Below are 27,952 nucleotides of genomic sequence, written 5' to 3' on the forward strand. Positions count from 1 at the left end.
GCATGTCTCTCCCATGGCCATCAGGGATTCTCTTCAAGGCCTGATTAGTATATGATGGGGATAGGAGATGGCAAAACTGAGAATTAACTGACAAGCAGCACAGAAGGGAAATGAGACAGGTATTCAAAGCAAGGCTGTGCATGCGGTAGAAAGTTAACTACATGGAGCGGAAAGAGCTGAGATACAAACGGGTGTGAGAGAAATCACAGAGCATGACTCAATGCAGAAGAAAAGAAGTAATATACAGCAATGCTGGAGGCAACAGTGGCCCATAAGAGTTATAAAGACTGAATGTGGATATGGCAGCAAAGTCACCAAAACAAAAGAGGCCTTGGCATAGGTAAGGGAGATTTATTTTACCTATACAATGGCCTTACTTGAATATCCTAGTGCATCCTCATTTGGGTTATTTCTACTTGAAAAAAATTTCCAGCAGCTAGATTTCTAATTCTGAATCTAAATGATCACGGAGGCCCTGTCTGGTATCTTCTTAGACATGTGGCCTCAGTCAGGAACTCTTGTTCATTCATTACTTGTTTCATTTCCCTCTGCCCAAATAAATTGTTATTCCCACTCTGATCTTACCTGAGAAACTATACCCAGATCATGTATATTTGGATTTCTGAATCTGTGGAACCTTTGAGGCCATGTTATATATTTGGTCTTCCCATCTTGCCCTTTTACAAGTTGAAGTGTGACTCCCTCTAATTAAAAATGTAGCGATTATTCAACCAACCAAACACTGACACTGAACCACATTAGGTATTGTTATGGTTTGAATTTGAAATGTCCTCCAAAAGCTCATATTTTAAAGGCTTGGTCCCCAGTGAAGCAATGTTCAGAGGTGGGGCTTTCAGAAAATGATTGGATAATGAGGGCTCTGATCCAGATATTATCTTTTATCAGTGGATTAATCCATTTGGTAAATTAATTTGAATGGACTAGTGGGAGGTAGCAAAAACCATAGACAAGTGGGACATGGTTAGAAGAAGCAGGTCACAGGGGTATGCCCTTGAGGTCTATAGCTTGTCCCAGGCCCCTTCTTTTGTCTGCCTGTTTGCCTGTCTGTCTTTCTTTCTCCCTCTCTCTCTCTTTTTCCTGGCTGCCATAAGATAATAGCTTTTCTCCACCATGCACTTCCACCATGATGTTCTGCCTTATCAAAGGCTCAAAGCAATGGAGCCAGTCAACCCTGGACTGAAACTTCTGAAACTGAACCCCAAAAATCTTTCCCCTTTAAGTTGCATTTCTCCAGATATTTGTCTTAGCAGCAAATGACACAGGTACTATCTTAGAACCAGAAGTAAAAACAACAGTCTAGCTGAGTTCCTAGAAATCCTCGGTGCATTTTATTAGAACACGTGAAATAAATATCATAAAGGGCAAAGAGCAGACAGCTCTGACCTCCAAGGTGCTCCAGCTATTTTAAAATAAAATGCTTAACTGTAGTTGACAGATATTAAATTTCATTAACCAAAGGGCAATGTCAATTCTGAATCTAATTCAGAGCCGAGAATTATCATGAATACTATTATTAAATCTTCATTAACCAAAGAGCCATGTCAATTCTGAATCTAATTAAGAGCAGAGAGTTATCGTGAGTATTATTAACATTGTATTCTAGAGATAACAGATCACAAGGCAAAGGGAAGGAAGCTGAGGGAATTATTAACCTTCACACCCGAATCTCAGATAACCAAGGCCAACTCCACCTCTTAAAAGAAACTCTTCAAAGGAAAGGTGAAAGTAGTCTTCATTGATCACTACCTATACATGAAGTCTGTGACACACACATGGACATATGTTTACATAAGTACAGCAGAAGATCACAATATAACAAAACAATGCTTCAGAAGAACTGGGAAAAAAATACATTGCAATGCAGTTAAAGTTTCCTGTCCCTTTAAAATCATGCAGGGAACAAGGATATTTCAAATGAATCTCCAAATCCAACCTGAATAGAAGTCTATACTTCAAAAATTGATTTGGAACCAAGGAAAAACATCTAGTATTTAAAATATTGCTATAGTTTGGATATTGCAAGTCCCCAAAAGGCCCATGAGCTTAAAGTCTCGGTCCCCAGGGTGGCCCTATTGGGAGGTAGTTGAACATTTGAGAGGCAGGGCCTTATTGAAGGTGTTAGGTCATGGGGGTGGGGGTGCCTTATGCAGGGATCCTGGAACTCAGGTCTCATTCTTTCTCTGCTTCCTGGCTCATGATGAAACTGGTTTGCTCTATCATGTGCTTCATGCCAACACCATCAGTTCCCTCACCAGAGACCCACAGCAATGGCATCTTGATCTTGGACTGGAACCTCCAGAACTGTAAACTGAATAAAGTTTTTTTTTTTCTGTGTATCTTAATTATCCCAGTATTTCATTACAGTGACAGAAAGCTGACTGACACACATATCTACTGAGGCATATAGAAACTAATACTTGTTTTTTCCTCTTTCTGCTTTCCTCAATCTGGCTCAGTGCCTAGGCAGAAGCATTTCCAGGACCCAGGGCCAAAAACCTCTAGAATAGAGCTTGCTTGTCTTTTCCTAGGATCAAACACCACACAGGGAGAAGCAAGAGTAGGACAAGATATTCCCTTCTTTATATATTCTTACATACCCTCATCCTTTCAGTTTACTGAGAAAAATTCAGAAAAGTGCAAAAGGCATTACCACTGATTAATTATCTATTTGCAAAGCAACTCTTATGCTTATTCTGCTGGATTAAAGCAGAGTAGCTGTAGAGTGGGTGACCACTCTTAATCCCAACGCCAGGATGCAACAGTCCAACCTATTTCTTCAGCTTTATGAAAAGTGTGCTAATGCTTAATCTGAAAAAAGAAAGAAAACGAGAAATTCTCTAACTGTAGTTTTTCTCTAGAAGATGTGTCACAGTGCTCTTTGATAATAGCCGTCAAATTCCTTTGGAGGAAAGATTTGGAGGTAGGAGGGTACTGAAGTTAGGTAGGGAAAGAAGAATGTGGAAGAGGCTTCACATTCAGCTTTAAAAACTTTCAAGAATAAGAAATGAGTTTGGTGATTACTTATATTTTAATGTCTCTCAGGATTCCAGCAAAAGATCTGGAATAAGAATTAAATATTGGTTACAGAAAAAGGCCCCAACTAGTGGGATACAAAAAAATATTCCTAGTAGTCCTATATGAAGAAATAAGTACCAGGACACTTCCATTTCAACCATGCAAAGGTGCATCATAAAAACACATAGGATGCTGTTTGACCAGCTGAGTGCAGGTTTCAAAGACTAAAACCTTTGTTCCAAAGGTGGACCTTTGTGGATACCCATTGTGGATTCTCAACGGGTAGAGAGTAGGTAAATGAGCAGGGAAGATATAAAGATTTAGCAATTGGGAAAACTTTCAAGACTTACAGGCATGTAGAGATGGTTTTACATTTGACTTGCATAAAATTCGATGTATAATTATTGACTGCCTCATAGTATGCTAAAACCACCTGAAGGTAGTAATACTAAATAATTTAAATGATCATGTTGTAAAAGCTAAAGGTCTTCATTAAAAATAAAAACAAAACAAAATCCACTAGACTCAAATTAAACAAGTTCTCTTCAATACCATAACAACGACATCTGATACAAAAATATACCTTGAGATGCAAACATCATGTGGTTTGGGACACTTATTCTTTGAACCTTAGGCTTATTTTTAAGTACTAAGGATATGACAACATCTCTTAAGTCTAGGAATTTTGGCTCAAAGTACTGTAATGTCACCATGATACCTAAAATATCATTGGAAATGACTACAAAAAGGAGACTTCGAACACCAGAAAAGACGTCTTACAACAAATTATGTTCAATCATCATGTGTGACAATACATTTTAGTACTCTCTACACAGAAGCCAGTGGTTTCCACTTAATAAAATAAAAACGATTATATCTTCTTTTGGTTTTGATCTTATTTATCATACACATTGCTCTATTTGATCCTCACAAAAATCTATGCGATGTCCAAGCGATTCCACGACCTCATTTTAACACAGAAAAAAAAAAAAAGTGAGTTAGGGAAGAATTATGGAAGGCCCCAGGAACTAACAATGGCCATGAAACCCAGGCCTTCTGACCCAAGATTAGCTCTGGCCACCAAAGATTTAGAATGAAAAAACAACCACACACTTCAAGAAAATTAACTGTGGATCTTGCAACTGTCATGACAAAATAGCGAAGGGACCATAGGTAGTTACACATTAGCAACTCAGATCGCGTAGCCTGTGGTTAGAGTGGGCAAAGAATCACAGTCATTTAATGTTAACACTGATGGCATTTCTGAGCAGCTGCAAGAAATACCAAAACAGCCGAACGAAAAGTGTTTTCTAAAGTTCCTGATAAAACTCAGGAAAGAGCTCTGTTAAATCTTTTCAACTGGAATCAGTTACTCTAAATCATCACTACAGTACTGCATCCCGAGCCAGAGCCACCAAAAGAGGTTTAACACTGCTGCACCTTCCTAAGACCGACAACTTTCAGGTTGTTCATTTTTCCTCCTCGAAAAAACCCTGTGCTCTTCTTGGGAAGAAAGTGATATCGCTAAAGAGGACCGGTTTTAACACTCTAGATTCATACAGAGGCCCTCCCGAGCATCCGGAGTGAAACACATCGCTGGCGCCAAAAGAAGGGAAAGTGGTGCTGAGACTTGGCACAGCTGCAAAGGTGGGTGTGCAGGCGAAGCGCAGCGCCCCAGAGGCTGCCTCTCTCCGGGGCCGGGTGCTGACCGCGCTGCGAGAGAAGGAGCTCCGCGCGCCCCACCTCCCGCCCTCCTGGGCGCCTGGCCGGGTCGCCGACCTACCAGCGAGAGCACTTTATAGGTGTTGGGGTCCTTGGCGGTGCGGGCGCGCGCCGTCTTTTCCAGCGGTTCCTCCCCCAGGTCCATAGGGGCCAGCAAGGACGCGGCCGCCCGCGGGTCTCCGGGCGCATCGGTGGCGCGGCCGCGGCTCGAGTCGCGGCCGTTCCCTGCTGGGCCTTCCCGGGGACCGCGCCCGCCCTCGCCGCCGCCACCGCGGTTCCCGCCCCCAGCGCAGCCGTCGCGCTCCATCGTGGCCCCGGGCGCTCCGGCCCCGCTGTTCCCAGTGCCCTTTAATAGACTCCACGCCGGCCCCGCCCCAGCCCGCCGCGCCGCGCCGCGCCGCCCCACCGTCAGACCCTTGGCTGCTGTCCCTCCGCCCAGCGCCCGAAGTGAAGGGAAAGCGACTCAACGCCCCGGATTATTTGGCTTCCTGTCTGATTTCGGGCACTCTGCGTGTAGGTTATTTTGAGTCCTTCACGTGGGCGTGTCTTTAACTTCTCCCCAAAGCCTTCCCCTCTCCGCGCCCCGGCCACCGCGAACACTTGCAGGAATCGCCCTGCGTGGCCCCGCAGCGCGGGCTGGACTGGAATTGCAGAGTGTGGTCTGCAGAGGGCATGAGATCATGGGGCCCCAAAATAGAGCAAGGAGGAGGAGGAGAAGGATGCAGGGCCCAGGCGCTCCCAGCTTCTCAAAGGCAGGGGAGTGAGTCTCGGGGCAGACCTGTGGGTTTCTGGAGAGAAATGCAAATGAACCGGTAGGGTCGGGGGCGGGGGTGGGGTGACTTTCTTGTTCTCCCACGTGGGAAAAAAAACGAGTTCTCCCAAAGCCCTTGCTTACCTACCTCCTAGGCTACACTACTCCAAGAGAAGAGATTCAACCTTAAAATAAACGGGTTTACACATACACACACACACACACATATATATATATACGGGATGTTTAGTTTTCCATGGTTTTATGTGGTTTCTAGAGCTTTGTTGCTGCTTCTGTTTTAATATATTTACTTACTAGTTCCTTTTGGCTTTCTGTATGGAAGGTTTCGAAACGTTAGCGATGTGCTCTCCTGAGAGTGACACTGTTACTTGGTTAGCAATATTAACAATTCTAAAGCAGTCTGAAATACTGAAAGCTTTATGTTTTAACTAGACCATGAACCAGCGGCTGTAATTCTAGATGTGTTTTGTTTCATCTTTGATTCTACCACTTGCACGTTTCCTTGCTTGTCAGTTAGCAAAAACCACATTGTGCAGGGAAGTCTCCTGTCAAAGGAAAAGTGACTCTCAACTGACTTCAGTGACTGAGGAAAGTCCTACAACCCCCAAACAATTAAATTCTTATTCATTTCACTGACGGGAATATATGCAAATGTTTTAAAAAGAGAATGAATGTTCAGCAGGTATAAAGTGGATTTTGTCCCCTTTAAAATAGTAAACTTTCGAGGCACTTCATTCATCATTCAATAATAAACTCTTCAATCTGCCACCTCCAAATATGCATAGCATATTTAAAAATATATTTTTTCCCTTAAATGGTTTCAGTTTGGTGAAGAGGAGAAAGTGGGGCCAACATGTATCAAAAAAAAAAAAATCAAAACCTAAGTCATGTTTGCATAATAGAGCCACACATAGGATATTATGAACAATTAATAGAAAAGGTAATTGACATTGAAAGATGTAAAAGCCATCCCTCAAATCACTTTTGAACTTTTATTTTATTGTTGTTACCTTTGAGTCAGCTTACAAACCACCCAACAGAAACAGGTTTTCACTATTTCATTATTTCTTACCACAAACTTGGCTTCAAATCTTGCTTTGATTGTTTCCTGAAGTCAGATTCAAGGATTTGCTTCACTGAGATTGATCAAATGAGTGTCAGAACTTCTAAAAGCAACTCAACAGAGACTTTCCAAAGTGGCTTTGAACCTGACAAAACAAATGGAATAAGTGTGTTGTCTGCAACTCAAAACAACAAATGACTTTAAAGACTTCGGTCCATTGGAAAAGTCAATGCCTCTGCAGGGTCACAAATATCTCAAACATCTAGGCACCAGCAGGAACCATAAATGAGTGAGGCAGCCCCCTGCAGATTGGCAAAAGGTGAACCAGTTGCCCTTTAGTAATAAAAAGTGCAGCTTTTACTCAGGGTCGGATTGTGCACCCCGGGTGAACAATCAGATTTTTCAAAAGAAACAGGAAATTGAGATGTTTTTGTGAATTCTTCAGATTGCAAAATGTTTTCTACAAGATTCAGAAAAAATTTTTCTTTAAACACTTTAAAGGCCAAACAAAATCTAACACATCTGTAGGGTGGACCTAGCAGGCAAGCCACCAGGATGTGGCTTCTGCCTTAAGCTTCTGCCTCAAGCTCCTGCCTTAGCTCCACCAGTTGGGACTTTTATGGGTAATTATAAAAACCCAGTTAAAGTTCTAAAAATAGAGGAATAACACAGGCCTAGTAGGCCACTCATATTGTTTAGCTATAGACTTTGAAATGTCTTTGATAAAGTCTTGCCTCAGTCTTGTTTATTCTAAATGGTCAGAGGAACAGCTTCATATTCCAAAGTACAACAAGGTAGGTCCGGGAACATAAAACAGCAACTCAATGAATGTTTCATCTTCAATCCTAAATCACTCTGCATTAGTGACTGAGCACTCTGATCTAGTTCAAGAGGAGAGATTATACATTAAGATTTTATAATATTCCTTGACACAAACATGTAAACATTTCTTCTCTGCTATCTGAAACTGTAAAGCTGTAGATAAAGCCAAATACCAAACAAGACCAATTTATCTATGTTTGAACTATGCCTTCTCAAAGTTGAGAACCTCTTAGCTTTCAAAAAATGAAATACGCCGTAATTACTTTAGCAGCTGCTTCAGAGTTTCTGCAGCTTTCTCCACTTCACTGGTATAAGACCAAAGACATCTAGCCAAGTCTTAAAAGAGAAAACCACATAGCTCTTTAAGCTTCATGAGATTCAGAAAAAAGAAAAAGTTTTTCCACAGCATTGAATTATTTTTAAGATTTTGTATGACATTCTAATTTTTCTGTCTCTTTTGTAAGCACAAATATATGTGCCCTTTTTAGCAAGAAGATTGTATAACTATGTGACCTTGAACAGATTACAAGAAGTCTCTGATCCTTAGTCCTCACTTATACAATGATCTTATAAATGATATTACAAAATTATGCCAATAAAATGTTTTACATTTCCCCAACTTTATATAAAAATTCCAATATATTTTTCCATATTTTAATCACCCAATCACTATGCCAGGAGAGAAAATTTAGGCTTTAATTTTATATAAATTCTGCATGTTTTACATATAATTTCTAATGAGAGAGTTGCCATTGGACATGAATCTACCAGAGGGGCAGAAAGGCATCCTTGCTTCTCTGAGATGGAGGACACTTGCTTAACAGGAATCAGTCAGATAACAAAATAAGCAAAGTGGATCCAGACATGTAAGATATAATAGAAGTAATAGAAACTGTGGAGAAATCTAAAATACTACTCTGTTTGTTAGCTTTCCATCACTGTGACAAAATACCTGATAAAATCAACTTAAAGAAGGAAAGATTTATTTTTGGTCATCGTTTCAGAGATTTTGGTCTGTGATCAGTTGGCTCCTTGCCCTTAGGTCTGTGGTGAGGCAGAACATCATGGCAGGGAATGATGTGGTATAGCAAAGCTGCTCATGTTTCGGCAACTAGAAAGCAGAGGGGTGATCATGGGGTTCAATATACCCTTCAAGGGCACTCTGTCAGAGAGCTACTTCCTGCAATTAACCCCTGCCTTCTAAAATTTCCACCACCTCCTGATAAGGCCACCAGAAGGTCACTAAGATTTTGGGAGTCATTCTGGATGCAAACTAATACTATTGGAAGGGGGCTGCTACTCAAATCTTCACTTTGGGATTGAACACAATCTTGGCCTCTGTGCCCTTCCCCATTTTCTCTTATAACTTCATTTCAAACAAAATCTAGGGTTGTCAGATAATCTGAATTTAACAGACTTATTAAAGTACAAATTGCATGCTGAGGGCCATTGCCAAGTAGGAATGCGGCATCGAAATTTCCTTGCCAGCGTACCCCATGTTGCTTAGAGGAAGGACTCGTGGAAATGGACTTGCCTTGGACATTCGCTGTGACATTGCATGTATGTTTGAGAAAGGTGACCCTGCTCAAGGACCAGGGTGGATCCAGGTTTAGGGTGTATCCTGCAGGTTTTAGGAAGTATCCCACTCCTTGGGTTTAGGGCGGTTCCAGGTTTAAGGTTATTCCTGCTGGGAATAGGGCGTATCCTGCTGCCTGAGTTCCCCTTGAGTTCTCGTGAAATTCAGAAAGTATTTGGGATAAAAAGCCTGATGGAGTACGTGAATTTTGCGGCAGAACTTGGATTTCCCCAGAACGTGTTTGTAGAGGGCCGGTGTGAGTTCGGGAATAAAGAATTGCTGTTTGAATCTACAAAGCTGAGTGGCTCGTGATCTTGTGCCCAGCCAGACTGCGGCAATTGCATAGCATAGAGCTGGGGCTGTAACTCAGCTGTAGAGTGCAAGCCTCTCATGGGTGAGGCACTGGGTTTGATCCTCAGCACCAAATAAAAATAAATAAAGATATCATGTCCACCTACAACTAAAAAAAATTGAAAAAAAAATGCATATCATAAAATTTGTCCTTTGTTAACAAATGATTGTCAATGATTTTTTTTTTTTAGTAATTTATGCAGTTAAGCAACTATTAGCACAATCCAATTTGGTAACATGTCATCACATATATTTGCAGTCAAAAACTACTCCCACTTTAACCCCACGCATAGACTGCTCCATTTTCTATTTAATAGCTTTGTCTTTTCTGAATTATTTATACAAATGATCATACAATAAGCTATATTTTACTCTTTCATTTAGCATAATGTTTAGAAGTCCATCCATGCTCATGCATGTATCAGTAGTTCCTTTTTATTGCTAAATAGTATTCCATTGTATGGAAGTATCACATTTTGTTTATTTTTTTTTACCATTTGCTGGATATTTTAATTGTTTCCAGCTTGTTTCAAGTTACCAAAATGGCAATGTCATTGTACATACCCATCAGCAAAGCATAAGAACACATCATCAATTATTATTTTTAAGTAGGGTGCAATTTTTGAAAGGATTTTATTTAATCCATAAATCAAATTAAGAATTGTCAATAGTATTCAGTTTTCCAACTGATGAATACGGCATGAAAAAAAATCCTCCATTTATTTATTTACATTACTTTTAGTTTTTCTCAGCAGTGTATTATAGTTCTTCCTGTCTGGTTCTTGGTTCTTTTGTCAAGTTTATTTCTAAGTATTTTACAATGGAGTTATTTTCTTAATTTCATATTCAGTTTGTTCATTATCAGACTACAGCAGTATAATTAGTATCCTGTAACTTTGCTAAATTTGCTTATTATTTCTCAAAGGTTTATTTGGTTTGGTTTGGTTTGGTAGATTCCTTTGAATTTCTTCAAAGCAAACATTGACATCTATAAATTTCTCACTACTATGTACATTATACTTTAGAGGGGTATTTTGTCATCTTTTTCATTGCTGCCACCAAAAGACCTAACAAGAACAATTTTAAAGGAGGAAAAGTTTATTTGGGACTCACAGTTTCGGAGGTCTCAATCCATACATGACCAACTCTATTATTGTTCTGTGACTGTAGCAGAACTTTATGGCAGAAGGGTGTGGAAGAGGAAAGTGGCTCAGGACATTGCCCCAAGAAAGCAGAGAAAGATAGCACCCCTCTTCAGGAACAAAATATACACCTAAAAGACATGCCCCAGGGACCCACTTCCTCTAGCCACACCCTACCGGCCTACAGTCACCACCCAGTTAATGCAGTCAAGTAGATTAATGTCCTGATTAAGTTAGGACTCCCAATCATTTCAGCTCGAAACTTCTTGCATCATCCACACATGCACTTCTGTGGGACACTCAACATTTAAACCATAACAAGTGGGGAAATTATTATTAAGAGTATTTTCCAAATTTAGACTTGGATTTTGTGGACAGAATTTGCCAATCTCTTCATGTTTCTGTAACTGGAAATCCAGCATAGAGTTTTAAATAAATGTTGGAAATTTTTATATTTATTTGAATTTTTAAGTATTAGCTACTGAATTAATATTTTTTTAAACACATGGAGGCCAATAAAATTCACCCACAGAACCAACTGATCTTTAGGTTTTCAGTTTGCAAACTCTGAGAGTGTACCAGGTAAGTCTGCAAATTAATGAACTTTTCCGTTGGTCTTCATTTTAACTCTAGGCTAGGAATTCCCTGACTACGCCAGTGTCTACTTCATTACGGCTAAATCACATTATCTCAATCCCTTTTATCTCTTTAGGGTAACTTAGTAATTAGGGTACTATATAAAAATCCAAATATGTGCTAAGTGGAGTTAAGGTTTGAGTCAATTAGGAAGAAATTGGTTTCCCAAGTGTCTGATTAGTGTGTTGTTCTAGGGAAATGAGGGTTTCTTGCTAGATAACAATTTATAAAACAAATTTACACTACAACTTCTTTGTCTCATTATTTATTGTTGGAATTTTGAAAGCATTATGAAATCTCCACAGGCAGTTTCATCCAAGACAACAAACTGCCTTTAAGGACCAATGTTTTTGTTTATTATATGCATTGTGCCCATTATTTGAAACTCCCGTAGAATTTTAGGAAGTATGCAAAGTTTTAGGATCACTTATACATAAATGAAACGGCTGTCCTCTAACTTACTCTGAGTCCTTATCCTACTGTGAAATAAGGGAAAAAAGGATCGAGACAGGGGTTTGGAGTGTTAGACTACATTACCCCAATCCCTTCCGTTCTCTGGGGTGACTCAGTGTTGAGGAACAGATATGCTTATTCTTCCTGTTTGCTCTTCTGCCTCCAATACTCCCCAAGACAGGGACTGGATGCTCACCAGCAGGGTTTGGAGAGGTTCCCTCCCGCAGTGTGAGATGTGCCTTCTATTAGCTCAATCCTCTTTTGAGTTCTTCCTTAGGTCCTTGCTGAGTATGTGGTCAGAATCGGATCAGTTACGGTTATCGAGCAACTTTCACTAGCATCTTTTGATGTGCTTCTGGTAAACTTCTGACGGGTTTTCTTAGCTCTACACCAAGGCTCAGGAATCCTTTATAGCTAACCAAACTCTTTTGCAGTTCATGGTAGAGCTGAAGACGTTTCTGAGTAAACCCACATCCTCTATCCAACAGGTCTGAGCTCATGGTATTTGGTTCCCTGAGTTAGAGCCACTTAAAGATAAAGTGAGGCCCACAGTGCTATTCCACCAACTGTCCACTCGGGTGCCTTCTAAAGTCCCCCCAAACATGAAAACTTCTGGATTGCTGTCTTCTCTCAGAAGAGTTGATGGAAGCTTCTGTGTGCTGGCTGCCTTCGATCCAGCCTGGTGACACAGTGCAGCCCCTTTTCACTTGGAAGTAGTCCCTTCGCCTTGGAGGGGGAATTTCAGCCATGGGCTCCTCCATGAAGTCCAATGAGGAAACAAGGTGAACACGCCCCTCAGGCTTTCTATCCACCTGACCTCCAAATCTGGGGTTTCATCTCTCCACAGGAAAAGCCATCATAAAGGTGATGAGCTGAGGGCTTCCCTTAACTCTATTCACGTTTCTCTTTTCTGTGCTCCACCGAGTCACAAGAGTCAACTTTCTCTCATCCTAGGGGAGCAGGGACTTCAGGACATCATCTCCTGACTTCTTTATTCCCATGGCCTCGCCCTCACTATGTTTGTGGGAACTTAAGAAATTTAGCCATCATTTTCTCTCTTCACATCTGGCCTGATTTATTTCTTTGCTAAGTAATAAAAATTCTATTTTTAGAGACAAAAGCTAGCAATAACAACTTTTCATCCTTCTATATTTAGCATAAATAGTCTACATTATCTCCTTCCCCATCCTCTGAGTAAGTGGATAATTCTGACTGATCAGGGATCAGATCAAAAGTTAGACTTGTTTTAAAAAATTATTACCCAGTTCTGCCCCTGCAGATGTAGAACAACATAAAATATGTAAAAATGAAAGATCTTGACATTTTAAAAATTTAGCAATATGGGACATATCCATTTTTTTTTTCTACTAACATAATTCATCAAAGCTGATTAGCCATGATCTTGGGAAAGAGAGGGCCAAGCCTCAGGCAAGTACATGGACTTTTCAGCCATGGGCTCCTCCTTGAAGTCCAATCAGGATGGACTTTGTAAGGTTAGACTCTTAATTGTCCTCCAAAGGCCCTTGTGTTGAAGGCTCCATCTCCATCCTATGGCACTTGTTGTGAGGTAGTGGAACCTTTAGGATGTGGGACCTATTGTAAGGAAGTTAGATATTTGGAGCAATACCCCAACCCCTCTGCTTCCATGTCACTATGAGGGAGCAACTTCCTCCACCATGAGCTCCCAGTGGTTACCTTCTGCCTCACCACGGGACCAAAAGCAATGTACCAAACTGACTATGGATTGAAACCACTAGCTGAAGTAAATCTTTGGTCTTTGAAGTTGCCTGTCTCAGGTATTTTGCCACAGTAACACAAAACTAACACACATTGCCCTCTCACAGAGTTGAGAGAATATTTGCTACAAAGATTCCTTAGTTATAGTATAGTCTGAAATCTCAGAATTCAGGGAATAACATTGTAGCTGTGAGAACCAAAGAATAAGAATATACTCTTCCTCCGTCCTGGTGACATAACGTAGAGCATTAGATGCTGAGATCTGACCAGAAAACAACAGATTTGTTCTTTCTTAAGGTATGGAGAATAGGGAAAACAAAAGAAAAGAAAACAACAACAACTAAAACCTCTATCCATCTCTATACTTTAAGCCATGAGAAACCAAATGATGGACATTCTCACATTCCATTCCAAAATAAACTTCTAAAAGATAAAAATGTAAAAATATGCAAAAAGCCATAAATGCATATTAAGAAAATATGGGTGATTATCAAAGATTAACTAGGCTCTTGACCCATTCAAATAAATAATTTTTGACAGAATGAGTGAATGTGAAAGATAAATATTATCTTTCCTTTTTAAAATTAAAATTTATTTTTAACTGATCCATAAAAATTAAAATTATGCATATTCATAGAGTTATCATGTGATGTTTTGTTTCAAACATACATTTTGTAATGCTTAAATTGGGTTAAAATATCTATCTACTCAAACATTTATGACAAAACTTTTTATATCTTTCTTCTAGCTTTTTAAAATGTATACTTATTACTGTTATCTATACCCACCAGATGTGCAGCCAGAACTTCTTGCCCTCATTTAACTGTAACTTAGTACTCACTGGTCAATCTTTACTCATTCCCCTGTCCCTCTTCCCTGCTCTCCCCAGCCTTAAGTAACCTCTATTCTACTCTCAATTTACAGATCAACTTCTTTAGATTTTATATGAGTGACATCATGCTGTACTTGTTCTTCCCTGACTGATTTCACTTAACACAATAATCTCCATTTCCATCCCTGTTGTCACAAAGACAGAACTTCATTCGGTTTTATGATGGGAGAGTGGTACCTTTGTATATACATACCATGTTTTCTCCACCCATTCATCTGTTACCTTGGTTGTTGTGCATAGTGCTGCAAAAAAACATGGGTGAGCAAATGTCTATTGCACATACTGACCTCATTTCCCTTGGATGTATACCTCGGGGTGAGATTGCTGGATCACTTCATAGTTCTAGTTTTAATTTTTTTTGAGGAGCCTCTTTACTGTTTTCTATAATGATTTTATTGATTTACATTCTCCCCAAGAGTCTGCCAGGGGTCCCTTTTCTCCTCATCCTCACAAGCAGTTGTTATGTTCAGCTTTTTTTAATAGTAACCCTTGGGGTGAAGTTTATCGTGGTTTTGATTTGTATTTCCCTGATGATTATTGATGTTGACACTTTTTATATATCAGTTGTTCATTTGGCTGTCTTGAGAAACGTCACTTTAGGTCTACTGCTTATTTATTTATTTGCTTTGAGTTTTTTGAGTTCTTTGTATATTGTGGATTTCAGCTGCTTGTCAGATAGAATAGCTCTTCATTCTGTTCATTGTTTCCTTTGCTGTGCAGAAGCTTTTTAGTTTGGTATAATCACTTTTGTCTATGTTTGCTTTTATTTCCTGTGCTTTTGGGGTCTTGTCCAAAATATCCTTGCCATTTCCAGTGTCCTCAAACATGCCCCCTATTTACTTCTGGTAGTTTTAGGCCTTTTATTTTTAACACATTTTATTTCTGTTACTGTGAAAAATAAGGATCTGGTTTTGTTCTTCTGTATTTGATTATCCAGTATTCCCCTCAGCATTGATTGAAAAAAAAAAGGGAATTTATATCCCATGTGTGTAATTTGTCAAAATATACTTTACTGTCATGTATATCTAAAAAGAACAAATTTTTCAAAATTCTTAAAGAAGACTGTCCTGCCTACAATGCATGATTTTACCACCTTGTCAAAGCTGAGTTGGCCCTCCCTCTGCTTGAAGATGAGCCCTTGAAGGGCAGAAATACAAAACAAACAAAAAAAACTTAGTTAATTGCAGATGTATGGGTTTACTTCTAAGCTCACTATTGTGTTTCCTTGGCCTATGTGTCTTGTTTTATGCCAGTACCATGCTGTTTTGATTACTATAGTATTATAGTATAATTTGAGGTTAGGTGGTACAGTGCCTCCTGCTTTGTTCTTTTCTTTAAAGTGTCTTTGGCTTTTTTTTTTTTTTTTTTTTGGTTCCATATAAACTTTAGGATTTCTTTTTCTAGTTCTGTGAAGCATATCATTGGTACTTTGATAGGAACTGCACAGAATCTATAGGTCATTATAGATAGTATGGTTATGTCTCTCAGTAATTTCATCCATGTTTCATAGTTTTCATTTTAGACATCTTTCACTGTGGCTGAATTTAATCCTACAGTTTCTTTGTAGCTGTTATAAATGGACTTGTTTTCTTGATTTCTATTTCATTAATTTGTTATTGGCATATTGAAATGCTGCTTATTTTTGTATGTTGACTTTGTATCTTGCAAGTTTCTTTAATTAATTTATTAGTCCTAATAGATTTTTAGTTCAGTTTTGGGAATTTTCTGTACATAAGATCATATCAGCAGCAAACAGTGACAGTTTGACTTCCACTTTTCCAATTTGAACACAACCCTTTCTTTCTTGTCTGATTGCTCTACCTAGGAATCTCACCACTATGTTGAATAAAAGTGGTGAAAGTGGGCATCCTTGTATTGTTTCAGATCTTATAGAAAGAAAACATTTAACTTTTCTCCATTCAATGTTAGCTGTTGACTTTTTATAAATGGCTTTTATAATTTGGGGTACATTCCCTCTATACCTAATTTATCCAGCATTTTTATAATGAAACAATGTTGAATTTTATTCAGTGCCTTGTCTTCATATATTGAAACAATCATATGGTTTTTGCCCTTTACTCTGTTAATGTGATGTATTGCATTTATTGATTTGCGTATGTTAAACTATCCTTGCATCCCTGAGATGAATCCCACATGGTAGTGAAAAATCTTTTAAACATGCCACTGGATTTGGTTTATTATTATTTTGCTGAATATTTTTGCATCTATGTTCATCAAGAATATTGACCTGTGATTTTTTGTTGTCATTGTTTTGTTTTTGCATCCTTATGATTTGGCTATCAGAGTATTGCTGGCCTCATAGAAGGTATTTTGAAGAATTCCTTTCTCTTCCATTTTTAAAAATACTTGAAGAAAATTAGAATTAGTTCTTCAAATGTTTGGTAAAATTCAGCTGTGAAATCTTCTGGTTTGGGCTTTGTACAATCTTTCTTAGTATGTAAAGAACTTTATAACCATTTCATGACATTTAAAAAAATTTAAACTCTAAAATAAGCACATTTTTTAAAAAAAAATTATCACTTTAGCAGAAAGAGAAAACCATGTCTAAGACAATATTCAAAGCAATGCCCTAACAATAAAAGAATTAAGAGTCAAAGGAATAGACCCAGAAAAAAATATGGGAATGATAGAACTGCAGATAAGCATTTCAGACATGCTGTTATAAATGTTCTCCATAAAAGCTGGGGGTATAACTCAGTGGTAGAGCCCTGGGTTCCCCAGCACTCAAAAGAAAGTAAATGTTCTTCATATATTCAAAATGCTAGAGGAAAACACCAACATGATGAAGAGAAAAGTAGAATGTGTCCCAAAGACCCAAATGTAATTAAATGTAATTTCTCAGATGAAAAATAAATATCCAAAAAGAAAAACAGACTAGGTAGACTTTAAAATACATTAGAAATGGAAGATTTAAAAAGCAGTCCAATCAAGGACAGAACAATAGAAATTACCCAAAATAAGCACATAGAGGGGAACAAATGAATTTTAAAAAGAAATTAACAGAGCATCAGGGATCTGAAGGACATGTAATTAGCATACACATAGGAGAATTCCAGAGAAGGGGGGGAGGATTTTAAAAATTGAAGAAACAAAAGTTTCTACTTTTAAAGAAAAGTACCACCCCAGGTTCCATAATTTTAACAAATGCCTGCAGAATAGACAGCAAAAGAAAGAAAAAAAATCAATGCATATTATAATCAAACTGCCAAAAAATTAGTATTAAAGAAAAAAATCTTTAAAACAGCCAGAGGGGGAAAATGATACATATCTACAGAGAGGAGAAAGGATGTGAATTATAGCAGACATCTCATCAGAATGCATGTTAACTGATGACAAGCAGAAGTTTCTGAAGCACAGAAAAAGACCTGTCGAACTAGAGTTCTTTACCCAGAAAAAATGCCTTTGACAAAAAGAGGCAAAAATCAAGACTCAAGGAGAAAACCTATCCCCAGAAGAGTCACACTGCAGCATATATTACAGGATATTTTTCAGACAGAAGGAAAATCATACCCGACTGAATTTTAGGTCTTCACAGAAAAAATTGAAATGTTGGATAATTATAGACATTCATCTCATTTCCAATCTCTTCAAAATGTAATCAATTTAAGCAGAGCTAATGACAATTTACCATGAGATTTATAGCACACCGAGGAGCAAAAGACATGGCCTGAGCATACAGAATGGGAACGTGAAATGGAAATGTGCTGTTGTCAAGTTTATAGACTATGTGAAGCCACATGGAATTACTGGAGAATAGGTTGTGACACATTAAATAAATACTAGTGAAACAAAGGAGAGCTAATATATGCCATTAATGGAGATAAAATGGAATCATAATCAACTATCTAAATTAATCAAAATGAAGAAGAAAAACAGGGAAAACATTAAACAAAAAACCTGATGAAGCAAATAGAACATAAATAATAGCATCATCGATTTAAGCTTAATTAATTTATATTAATGATACATTTAATTTAACACATGGATTAGAACCATCCCAATTAAAAAGAGAGTTTTTTAATTGAATTAAAAGTCAAGGCTCAACTATACACTATGAACAAGATTCTACCTTAAATGTAAAGACAGAAAAGATGAAAAAAGGTATATCATGCAAATACTAATAAAAAAATGATTGTGCTATGATAAAATTAAAAAAAATAGTTTTTAGAACCATAAAAAAGTTATCAAAGTTGAAGGGCATTTCATTATAATAAAGGACAGAGTTCATCATGGCAACATAATTCTAAATGTGAATATAACAAGTAACAGAGAACCTGAAGCAAAGCACTATAAAACTGAAATGGAAAATAGACAAATTAACAACAAAATTTGAAGATTTCCCTAGTCCTCTTTAAGTAGCAGAAACAGAAAATCAGCAAGGACATAGAAGAATTGAGGGCTGGAGGTGTAGCTCAGTAGAGCGCTTGCCTAGCACCTGGAAGGCCCCAGTCTCCATCCCCAGCACCAAACAAACAAACTGAACATCCAGCTATGGAGGAATCAAATAATGATAGAGTTGTCAGATATTGAAAATTCCACCCAACAAAAAATAACAAACCAAATACACCCAACCAAATACACATTCTTTGCAGATGCATGTGGCAACATAATCAAATACAGGTATTAAGATAAGCCTCAATAAACTTAAGAGCATTGAACTCAAACTATATTCTCTGAGTACAACAGACTTAAGCTAAAAATGAAAAAAAAAAATAGAATCTCAGATACTTGGAAATCAAACAGCATACTTGTAAATAACCCCTTGGTCAAAGAAGATACCACAGGCCAAATGGAAAATATTTTTAACATAATAAAAAAAAACACAGCCTATCAAAATTTATAATATGCAGCTAAACTAATATTTATAGGAAAACATATTGTTAATACATATCCTAGAAAAAAGTCTCAGATGAGCTGTTTATGAAAAGATGAGAAAATTTGATAAGCAGAAAGAAAAAGTAATAAGGAAAAGAAAAAAAATAATAAAACTGAATATAGAAAAAAGTGAAGAAAATCAATGACATCAAAAGATGTTTATTGAAAAGCCTAATAAAAATTATAAATCTTTACTCAGACTTGGGAGAAAAAAGAAAGAAGTTATAAGTTCCCAATATTGTGCATGAAAAAGTGGCAGAGACACTAACAGTTAAAGGGTAAAGGAACACTGTAAGCAATTTGACATGAATTCTACAAAGGCAAAACTACAGTGACAGAAAACAGTTGAGTGTTTGCAGGGCTACAGTGGAAGGAGTGAGAGAATAGATTGTAAATGGCCACAAGGGGACTTTCGGGGGGAGTAGAAATGTTTTATTTCTTCCATATTTTTATTAGTGCCTTATAGTTGTACCTAATGGTGGGATTTATGGTTACATATTTGTGCATGCACACAACATAACCATATAATTTTCATTCCCCAGTATTTCCCCTTTCTCTCCTCACTTACCCTGGTCCTTTTCCTTTACTCTACTGATCTCCCTTTGATTTTCATGTGATTCCCCCTGACCTCATCATGTGATTCCCCCTGACCTCATCCTTCTCCTTTTCTCTCTCTAGCTTCCACCTACAAGAGAAAATATTTTAACTTTGACCTTCTAAGTTTGACTCACTTTGCTTAACATGAGTTTCTCCAGTTTCTGCCATTTTTCTATTTTTCTACAAATCACATAATTTGCTTTTACTTTGTGATTGAAAAAACTCATATATATTATGTATATAATATTTTCTTTATCCATTTATCCAATGATGGACACCTAGGTTGGCTCCATAATTTGGCTATTGTAAATTGTGCTGCTGTCAACATGGATATATATATATACACTGCTATAGTATGATGACTCTAATTCTTTAGAATAAACACCAAGGAGTGGGATAGCAGAGTTATATGGACAGAAATGTTTTATCTGTAGTTTCAAGCAATCCTTGATATTCCTTGTTTTAGTTGTGTAATCCCCGCATCCATCTTCACATGGCTTTCCTTTGTGACTTTGTATCGCCTTCCCTCTGTTGTGTCTGTGCCTGTGTCCAAATCTCCCTCCTTTCATAAAGACTGCAGTCATTGAATTAGAACCCAGTCAAATGCGGCATGGCCTCGTTAGTTGTTCACACTGGCAAAGACCTGACTTTTAACTTAGGTCATATTGCAGCGTACCTGGCCTTGGCACTTCAGCATATCATTTTCAGGACCCAGTTGGAACCACAACTACTGCACAGGTCATAATGTCAAGACATGATGTACATGACAGACTGGGAGGAAAGAAAAGAGGCCACAATGACATCAAAGGACAGGCAGAATGGAGATGAGATTGGTTGGGAGAATAAGTGGCTCTAGTTGGAAACAAGAATGTTCACCACATACATATCAAAACTCACTCAACAGTAGATGTAAAATTTTAAATAAAGATTGTGTATAAAATTCGTCTCACTAAAGTTGATTTTCAAAAATTTAAAAATGATATAAAGTCAATAGCCACTTTGGGGAAAAGGTGATGGGTCCAACATTTACATTTACTTTCCTTTTCTTACAAAACCACACTTAAACAACAGATTTTTTTTTTAAAAAAAAAAGCATAAATACACACAAACAAAGGAGTTGGAGAGGAAAGGCCCAGAATAACAATCAGATGGAAAAACAGATGGATACTTGGTAATTGCTTTAGCAGATCCCAGAAAGATTAACCCTGACCCCAAAGTGAAGAAAGTTAAGATGTAACCAGATTTACATGCAGACCAAGATGCACCAGGTATTTCCATCAGAGGAGGTGAAGGTAGGACTCAAAAACAGAAAAATTGGTTGAAAGTCTGTTTAAGAAGCAGTTAGAGGGCCAGATCCTCTGTCTGATTTCACACGGCTTTCATCAATAGAAAACTGAAGTTGGTTTTGTTTTTCTTCGGTTTGTTTGGTACAGTACTGGCCCTGGGGATTGAATCCCAGTGACCTTTAACCACTGAGCTAAATCCCCAGGCCTTTTTCATTTTTTATTGAAACAGTCTCACTAAGTTGTTGAGGATCTTATTAAATTGTCGAACCTAGCCTTGAACTTGTAATCCTCCTATCTCAACCTCCCAAGTTGCTGGGATTACAGGTATGTGCTATTGTGCCTGGATGAAGTTTTATTTTGTAGAAAAAAAAAAAAAAAAGGCTTTGGTTCTAGGATTCCAGAACAGAAAGACAAGAAATAATCATATTAATATATTTAATTTATTAGCATATAATTACCAAAATAATATGGAGGATACTTAAAATATTTATAATGAATATCAGTAGACCAGCTCTTTGAATACACATTTATTTATTACTATCACTTACATACACTAGGGCCTGTATTAGAAACACTGGGGATAAATGTGTCTGTTGGTGGTGGGGGATGACTCATCCTCACAAGAAACTTTTTAGTCTGGGGAGACAGATGTACATGTTAACAGTTAATTTCCACAAAAGGGTTGCATGTTTGGTGCCCATACGGAAGGTGCCAAACTCAAAGTGAGGGCCACGGTCCTCATGACTATCACTACTTATGCCTCCTGAGTACACTTTAGAAAACTATTCCCCTGGCAGCCACTAGCAGGGGCAGTCCCCATATCCTGGGTGGTGGCCCTCTTCCTATGGTCATGATTGAGTTGGGCAGAGAGAGCCGTCTCACAGGTCTGGCCAATCCGCTGACTCAGTTGTGACTAAGATTTCTCTGGCTGGGGCTGCAAGGTTTTCTGTCAATTGAGAGGTTTGTACAGAAGTAGCTGGAAGGTCATGATGTAGAAAAGTAGACCAGAGGAAGACCTTGCTGGGTTGAGTCAGCAGAAGAATCTGGCATGGGAAGGGAGGCATGGGACAGGCATTTGCTGAGAAGCAGAGATAGAAGGAACACTGAAGAACTGCCCCGGACTGGTGTGGTTCAGGTCTATCTTGCTGGCTGTCTTTGGATTTTATCTGCTTCTTTTTCTTAAAATAATGTCCCTCCCTTTTGCCATGATCTAATTTTAAGGGGTTTCTTTCCCTACATAACAAAAATCTTGACTAGAATAATAGTGGTGGAAGATTTCCTGAAGGCCATGATGTCTAAGCAAACCTTAAAAGACCATCAGAGTAAAACCAAGAACACGAGGGAAGAAGCTACTCCAGGACCAAGGAGACAGGTACACAAAGACTCGAAAGGCTTCTTGCAGGAGCTTCGTGTGAACAGCTGGGTGCAGCCAAAGCACATTACAGGGAGAGGGAGGGGCCAGGTTGTGCAGCTGGCACCCAGGTTCAGAATGAATAAGGTGACTGAGTGAACTCCCAGCCCATCTGTCCCTTGAAAAAGCCCAACTCAAGATAAGATAAGTACAATTTCTGGAAACTTTGATAAGCTTATGAAAAGTCAGGATGAGTTGTGGTATTCTAGTTCCAAGGGAAAGACTTACTGAAGTTTTGCTGTGTTGTCATTATGTAAATATTCTATTGTGAAAAGTAACTCAATGGGGGAAAAAGTTTTCAAAATATCATCATTTCTGATGAGCCATAAATAAATGCACTTTAAAAATAAATAAAATACAAGATGAATGGAATGATAATTATTTCCAAGTTTTAAAGTTTTCATGGGAATCTAAAATTAGATAATCTTGAGTGTGCTATAAAAAATTAAAGGTCAAAATTAAAATTAATTTTATTAAAACAGAAAAGCTTTAAATAGCCAGAAGTCTCCCATATAATTTAGATTTTCATAATTTTTCAAAGAAAAAAATGGAAGTCTTAAAACTGTAAAAAAATTATCAAAATATCAAATTGAAATGAAAACTATGGATTGAAAATGTATGAATAATTAAATTTACTTATTCCTGGTAATACATTTCTTATTTCAAAAAGCACTGATAAAACTTATACTTAATATTGAACCATTTAATAAAATTAAAGAAAATCAAGGAAGTGTGTAATTTTAAAAATGCATGAGAAAATTTATGAACATCATTCCATATATTTTTCCTGTCTTCATTAACGCATTTCACACATGCATATAAACATATACTATCTCTATGTGTATAACATACAACAAGAGGGAAATATTTGTCTATATGACACAACATATTTGAAGAAATATGCAACTTTCAACTTATAAAATCATAACTACATCTTCAACAAACTTAAACACCCAATGAATTGATCTGATCTGGAATGAAAACTAATAAAAACATTGACTGTCATTTTATTGAGTGTCACTATGTGCTGGTTATGATGCTGGAGACTCAGACACACATTTATTTTTTATCTTCTTATTTATTCATTTTTAAATTCATTTATTTTCTAAATACTTTTTGTGTCTTTATTATGAGCCAAGAACTATCATAGGCATGGAATATAAGTAAGAGTAAGGTACTATCAGCCTCCACAAGGAAGTTAGAGGGCAGTGAAGAGAGGGATTTTAAATTAAATGCAGAATAATTTAATTCTTTAAATTGAATAAACACTATAGTGAAAAAGTGCATGGGGGCTGGGAAAATACATTACTGGAGTGTCCAATTCAATCTGTGGCAAGGGTAGGATGTGGTCAGAGGAATGATGCTTAAACCAAGACATGAATGATCAAGTAGGGCTTAACTAGAGCAAGGAGAAAGAAGACCACAGTCTATGATTTTGAAATATGGCTTTTGTTGGTTGTGTAAGACCTGCCTATAGGGAAAATAAGACAGATCAACCATGAGTCATACACTGGAGGCTATTCCCACTTTAGTGCTTAAGCCACCACAACTGTGCATTTCCTTTTATACTTGAGAACAATTCAAAGTCCCAGAAGAATCGAAAAGATGGTTTGAAGTCATCATAAACAAACTTCAAAGGGCTGAAAATGATAATAAATCTTTAAAAAGTGATTCAAGCACACACATTAATAGAAAGAGAAATGGTAAATTAGATAAAATATATATTTGTAAATAGACTTCAGAAAATAGCTTGGAATCTATTTTCAAATACAGATGCTCTTGACTTATATTAGGAATGCCTCCTGCTCAAACCATTGTTAAGTTGAAAAATTATAATTTAAAAATGATTTTAGTACACCAAATCTTCCAAACAGATTAGCCCTGCCTACCTTACCCATGCCCCCAATCCTAGGTTCTTAGCCTATAATTGGGCAAAATACCTAACACAAAACCTAACTATAATAAAGTGTTGACTATTTCATCTAATTCACTGAGCACGGTACTGACATGAGAGACAGAAACTGTTTAGGTAAAATTTCTACTGAATACATATTTCTTTCAGAGCATCACAAAGTAGAAAGTCATAAGTTGAACCACAGTACACTGGGAACTGTCTCTATAATTAAATCATGTGTGTATTTCACACATATATTTGAAGATAAATTTAAATCTATTTAAATAGAAAATGGATTTTGTATATGAGTCTACTTTCAAATGTGGATATTAAAAACAAGGAGAGTCACAGTAAGAAGTTATACATATGAAAGACTATTCTAAAAGAAAGGTAATCACAGAATGATATTGAGGAAAATAAAATCAGTAAAGATACTTTTTGTGTTTATTTGAGTTCTGGAACACTATCCTTAACAATGCCCTATCATGGGTTATGATGCTTTTTCTCCTCAATCATATGAAGTTAAACTTGCAAATAAATTTCATGGGAATGAGTGCTTGGCAAACTGAAAAGAAATACAACATAAACATCATTTCAGTTATTATTACACTTTATTCAGAATGGAGACAGTTGACCTTATAGGTCACAAATTGTCAAGTGCATCAAAATTGTATTTTAATAAACTATTATGCATCGTTCAAAACAGAGAATGTAGTTCACAGTATTAGGCCATTATCACTGTATCACAAGGAAGCAATTTGTTCCCTAGCTCAGAGCCAAGGCTGCCACATGAGATGAATGGCAGTAGTTGCTGTACTGTGAACACAGTAAAGTAATCACAAGCAAAGACAAAAAAAAGACTGTAAGGATTCTCTCAAGCATGCTCTCTTGGGCAGTAAGCCATGACTGAGGTTGGCTGGGGAACAGCTGCTGGTGATAGACCTGTCTGGTGAGCAGCTGTGACATGGAGTTGCTTTTATGGGCAAAGGCTTGAAGCCATGATACTTCACAGAATCTCTACCATATTAAGAAAATAAATAATAAAATGATACCAGCTCCCACTCATTGGGCATTTGCAATACACAACACACTGAGCTATGTGATTAGACTCTGCTTGGAAATACTTCACTAGAATTTACATCAGCAATAGCTAGAGAGCCAAGCTACTCTCATCTCTGTGCACATGACAGGGATCATCCTCTATATTTACTCATGAGGAGACTAAAATGGTTTCATAAATTTCATTGTACCAATGAGTCACATTTTAAGCCAATTCCTTTGCATGGAATTAGGTGAGTTGTTTCTAATCTTGGCACAAGAAGGGTTCAATGAATACCTTTGCTACACTGTTTCCCACAAAAGCAGGTGTGGCTACATTTGTCAAATCTATATTTACAAGTGGATTTACTGCATCATCAGTTTTTTTAAAAAAATTTCTAAAGATCCTCGCAAATGATCCTCTCTATGGGATGAATGAATTTACTGTCCCACAAATAATGGGACAGAGATAGGCTCTGTCCCATCTCCCAACTTCAGGATGCAATGAAATAGTAAATAGTAATCTCATGTTAGTGTCTGCTATATACTTGAGTTACACCCAATAAATCACTTCCTCCTTATAAAAATCTGATAAGTACAGTACTATTATTATCATCACCACTTTATAAGTGAGAAAATTGAGAAAAACTTAGATCAACAAATTTGCCCACGTGATGCAACTGGTCAGCTCAGCAGGTTTCAAATTCCAGGGTTCATGCTTTTAAATACCACATTTCACTGTTCAGGTTTTCTTGTCAAACAGATGGATGAAAAGGGGTACCCTGTTGCAGTGTTCACTTGTAGTTCTCAGAAAACAAGATTGACATTCTTTGTATAAGGCACATCTTTTTCTCTATACTAGTGAATTTCTTTCTTTCTTTCTTTTTTTTTTTTTGTTGTTGCTATTGTTGTTTTTTTTTTTTTTTAGTAGCAGGTTTTGAACCCAGGAACATTTAATATGTCAAGATTGCAATAAATCACTGAGTTGATGCTAAAGTAGGAAACAGAACCATCTTTATTCACCAGCTGGTGGTTCAGATCTATCAGCTGGTGGGCCAAGGGGCAGCCTGCAAGTCTATATCCTTCAATCCCTCCTGGGGTTTGAGTACACCTTGTATAGTCCAAAACCATATTAATCATAAGTGGCTGTTTCTATGATTCAAAACCATAAACAAACATTATGAGATCATAAGCAGAAGGGGAAATGGGTCAAAACGACCCTAGTTGAGTACAAGTTAAAGAATGGTTACTAACACATATAGACAATCAATCTCTGAAAGGGTACATTGTCCAAGAAAAATGGGAACCAAAAAGAGAACAATTTTACACTGTATAAGAATTGTCATTTTGTGTTGCCAAACATGCTATGCTAAGCAATTGTTGATGGGTATAGAGGCAGGTGTTTCCATGGGAGAAGCATTTCTTATTTGACGTGAAGTCTCAGGATAAAATGAAGTCTGTTTGGTTATTGCCCATATAGCTTGGCCCATAACATAACCGTTGAGCCACATCCTTAGATCTTTTAGCACCCCCCCTTTTTTTTTTTATTTTGAGACAGGGTCTCACTAAGCTACTTAGGGGCTTTCTAAATTGCTGAGGCTGGCTTTGAACTTGTGATCCTCCTGCTTCAGCCTCCCGAGTGCTGGGATTATAGGCCTGAGCCACTGCACTCGGAGTTTTTGTTCATTTTTCTACTGAATTGCTGGCCTCCCACTTCTGAAATCATCATCATCACACAATCAAGATCTTTTGATATATGAGTTTTGCTCACAGTGGTTTATTTTCTTGCACTATGTCATTCTTTTTGTGTAGTAATGTTTTGATCTTGATTTTATGGTTTCAGGACTTTATATGACACCTAAAATATCTTCTAAGTCATTTTAATTCTCCATTGTTACCTGAGAGCATTTTTGTTTAAAATGATTTTACATTTCACTCTTTAACCAATCTAGAATTTATTTTGGTGTGAGATATGGACTTGATTTCTTAGTTTTTCTTTTTTGACTGTCACCGTGCTGATCTTTCTCAATGCCTTTAAGGCACCTAAAAGAAGCTGCCACTGTCCACTTCCACATAAAAATAGCAGCTGTGTTTGGAACTATTATCTTTCAGGATTTATCTGATTTACGTAGGGGTTATATATTTCATTTGCTAGTCATTAAAGGACACGGAAAAGACTATCATCACCCATCATTAATGGTGGCACTAATTTCTGCCATTTTCCTTGTGAGATGAAATTATAGGTGTGCCAGATTGACAGGGGGAGTGTGACGGTTTAGATAGGGGTCTCCCAAAAGCTCATAGGTAAGACAATGCAAGAAAGTCTAGAGGTAAAATGATTACACTGTGAGAGCCTTAACTCAATCAGTGAACTAATCCCCGATAGAGATTAACTGAGTGGTAACTGTAGGGAGGGAGGGAGGATGTGGCTGCAGGAGGTGGGTCTATGCCTTTGGGTTACATATTTGGTTGAGCTTAGTCTCTCTCTCTCTCTCTCTCGCTCTCTCTCTCTCTCTCTCTCTCTCTCCCCCCCCCCCCTAGTGTGGTGTATGGACCTGCTTCCCTCTACCACACTCTTCCACCAAGATGTTCTGCCTCACCCTGAGCTCTGAGGAATGGAGCCAGCTG

General features: G+C 37.7%; 1 protein-coding gene across 1 annotated transcript in view; it reads right to left on the bottom strand.

Annotated features, from left to right (window-relative positions):
• Enpp1 (ectonucleotide pyrophosphatase/phosphodiesterase 1) overlaps nucleotides 1–5,097 on the bottom strand; it is a 65,388-nt gene extending 60,291 nt beyond the window's left edge. The window contains exon 1 of the mRNA XM_078019111.1: nucleotides 4,820–5,097. Within this exon, the coding sequence (XP_077875237.1) occupies nucleotides 4,820–5,065 (246 nt within the window). The 5' untranslated portion in view covers nucleotides 5,066–5,097. The remainder of the gene's footprint in view (nucleotides 1–4,819) is intronic.
• Nucleotides 5,098–27,952: the final 22,855 nt, after the last annotated feature.

This window comes from Ictidomys tridecemlineatus, chromosome 8 (genome assembly GCF_052094955.1).
Source record: "Ictidomys tridecemlineatus isolate mIctTri1 chromosome 8, mIctTri1.hap1, whole genome shotgun sequence".
Taxonomy (NCBI): Eukaryota; Metazoa; Chordata; class Mammalia; order Rodentia; family Sciuridae; genus Ictidomys; species Ictidomys tridecemlineatus.